At 43.0% G+C, this 1303-nt stretch overlaps 1 protein-coding gene across 1 annotated transcript in view; it reads right to left on the bottom strand.

The window, feature by feature from the left end:
• The window catches only part of Trrap (transformation/transcription domain associated protein), a 94764-nt gene that overhangs the window by 85334 nt on the left and 8127 nt on the right, over positions 1-1303 (bottom strand). The window contains exon 4 of the mRNA XM_029533525.1: positions 365-475. Within this exon, the coding sequence (XP_029389385.1) occupies positions 365-475 (111 nt within the window). The remainder of the gene's footprint in view (positions 1-364; positions 476-1303) is intronic.

Raw genomic sequence — 1303 nt, 5'->3', positions numbered from 1 at the left:
ATGCAGCTAGTCTGTGTACACACATCCCTAGTTGGCAGATGCAGCTAGTCTGCGTATACACACATCCCTAGTTGGCAGATGCAGCTAGTCTGTGTACACACATCCCNAGTTGGCAGATACAGCTAGTCTGTGTACACACATCCCTAGTTGGCAGATGCAGCTAGTCTGTGTACACACATCCCTAGTTGGCAGATGCTAGTGAACTCAGCCCACAGAAAGGATGGATGGCTGCCCCCCTGATGAAACTTCGTTCATTCTCTCATGCATCTTTCATTCTTTGGTTTTACATTGTTTTGATTCATATTTGCTTCTGCTCATTGGTGTGGGTTTTTTTTTCCCCCCACCGTTCCCATTAACAGATTACCTGGGCTGGCTTCTCCTGAAGAAACTGGACTTCTCCATCTTGGAGAAATGTAAGAAATCGAGGGATGATGTGTTCCAGGAATGTAGAATACTGAGGAGATGACGTGACATTCTAGTTGGCAATAAAAAAAAAGGAAAGGCACAGTAAGTTTTATGCATATTTTCATTTTAAACTCACATAATAATCTCAAAAGAAAGCAAATCTAAGTGTCTCTCTGCTTTTGTGTTTAATTTGAACTTGCGTCTCCATGAGTTTTTATGCGCACCACAGGCATCCACGTTTCCAAGGAGACCACAAGTGAACATGGGATCCCGTGGACCTGGAGCTGCAAGCCACTGTGAGCTGGACTGTCAACACTCTTAACCACTTAGATGTCCCTGCATTTCCAGAGCTCACAGAGATTCTCAACTCTTTCCCATGCTTCCAAGATAACATTGTATTTAGTAGATTAAGATTTGAAATCTAATAAGGAAAATTAAGTACTTAAAATACTGTTAAAATCAGATCTGGCAGGGGTAAAGTTAAGCTTGCCTGCCTTTCTCTTCCTCTGGGACCAGGGGTTCCCAGCACCCAGGGCAGGTAGCTCACAACTGCCTGTAAATCCAGCTTGAAAGGGATTCAGTGTCCTGTTCTGGAATCCAGATACCCATACATGTGGTATGCACTCACACACACTCACACACGCTCAAAGTGGACATGCCAAGCTAGATATACAACTTGATGGTTAAGAATTTGCCTAGTAGGCCTGCGGTTCTGGGTTCGATTCCCAGCACCACACATACACAGTTGCTTGAATTCCTCCCACGTTCAGCACAGCACAATTCACAAGAGCCAAGAAAGAAGCAACAGAAGTGTCCATCAAATAAATACATTGGAATACTACTCTTTTTTTTTTTTTTTTTTTTTTTTGGTTTTTCAAGACAGGGTTTCTCTGTATAG

The sequence above is a fragment of the Mus pahari genome, chromosome 23 (assembly GCF_900095145.1).
Source record: "Mus pahari chromosome 23, PAHARI_EIJ_v1.1, whole genome shotgun sequence".
Classification (NCBI taxonomy): Eukaryota; Metazoa; Chordata; class Mammalia; order Rodentia; family Muridae; genus Mus; species Mus pahari.
This window is presented reverse-complemented; position numbering and strand designations above follow the sequence as displayed.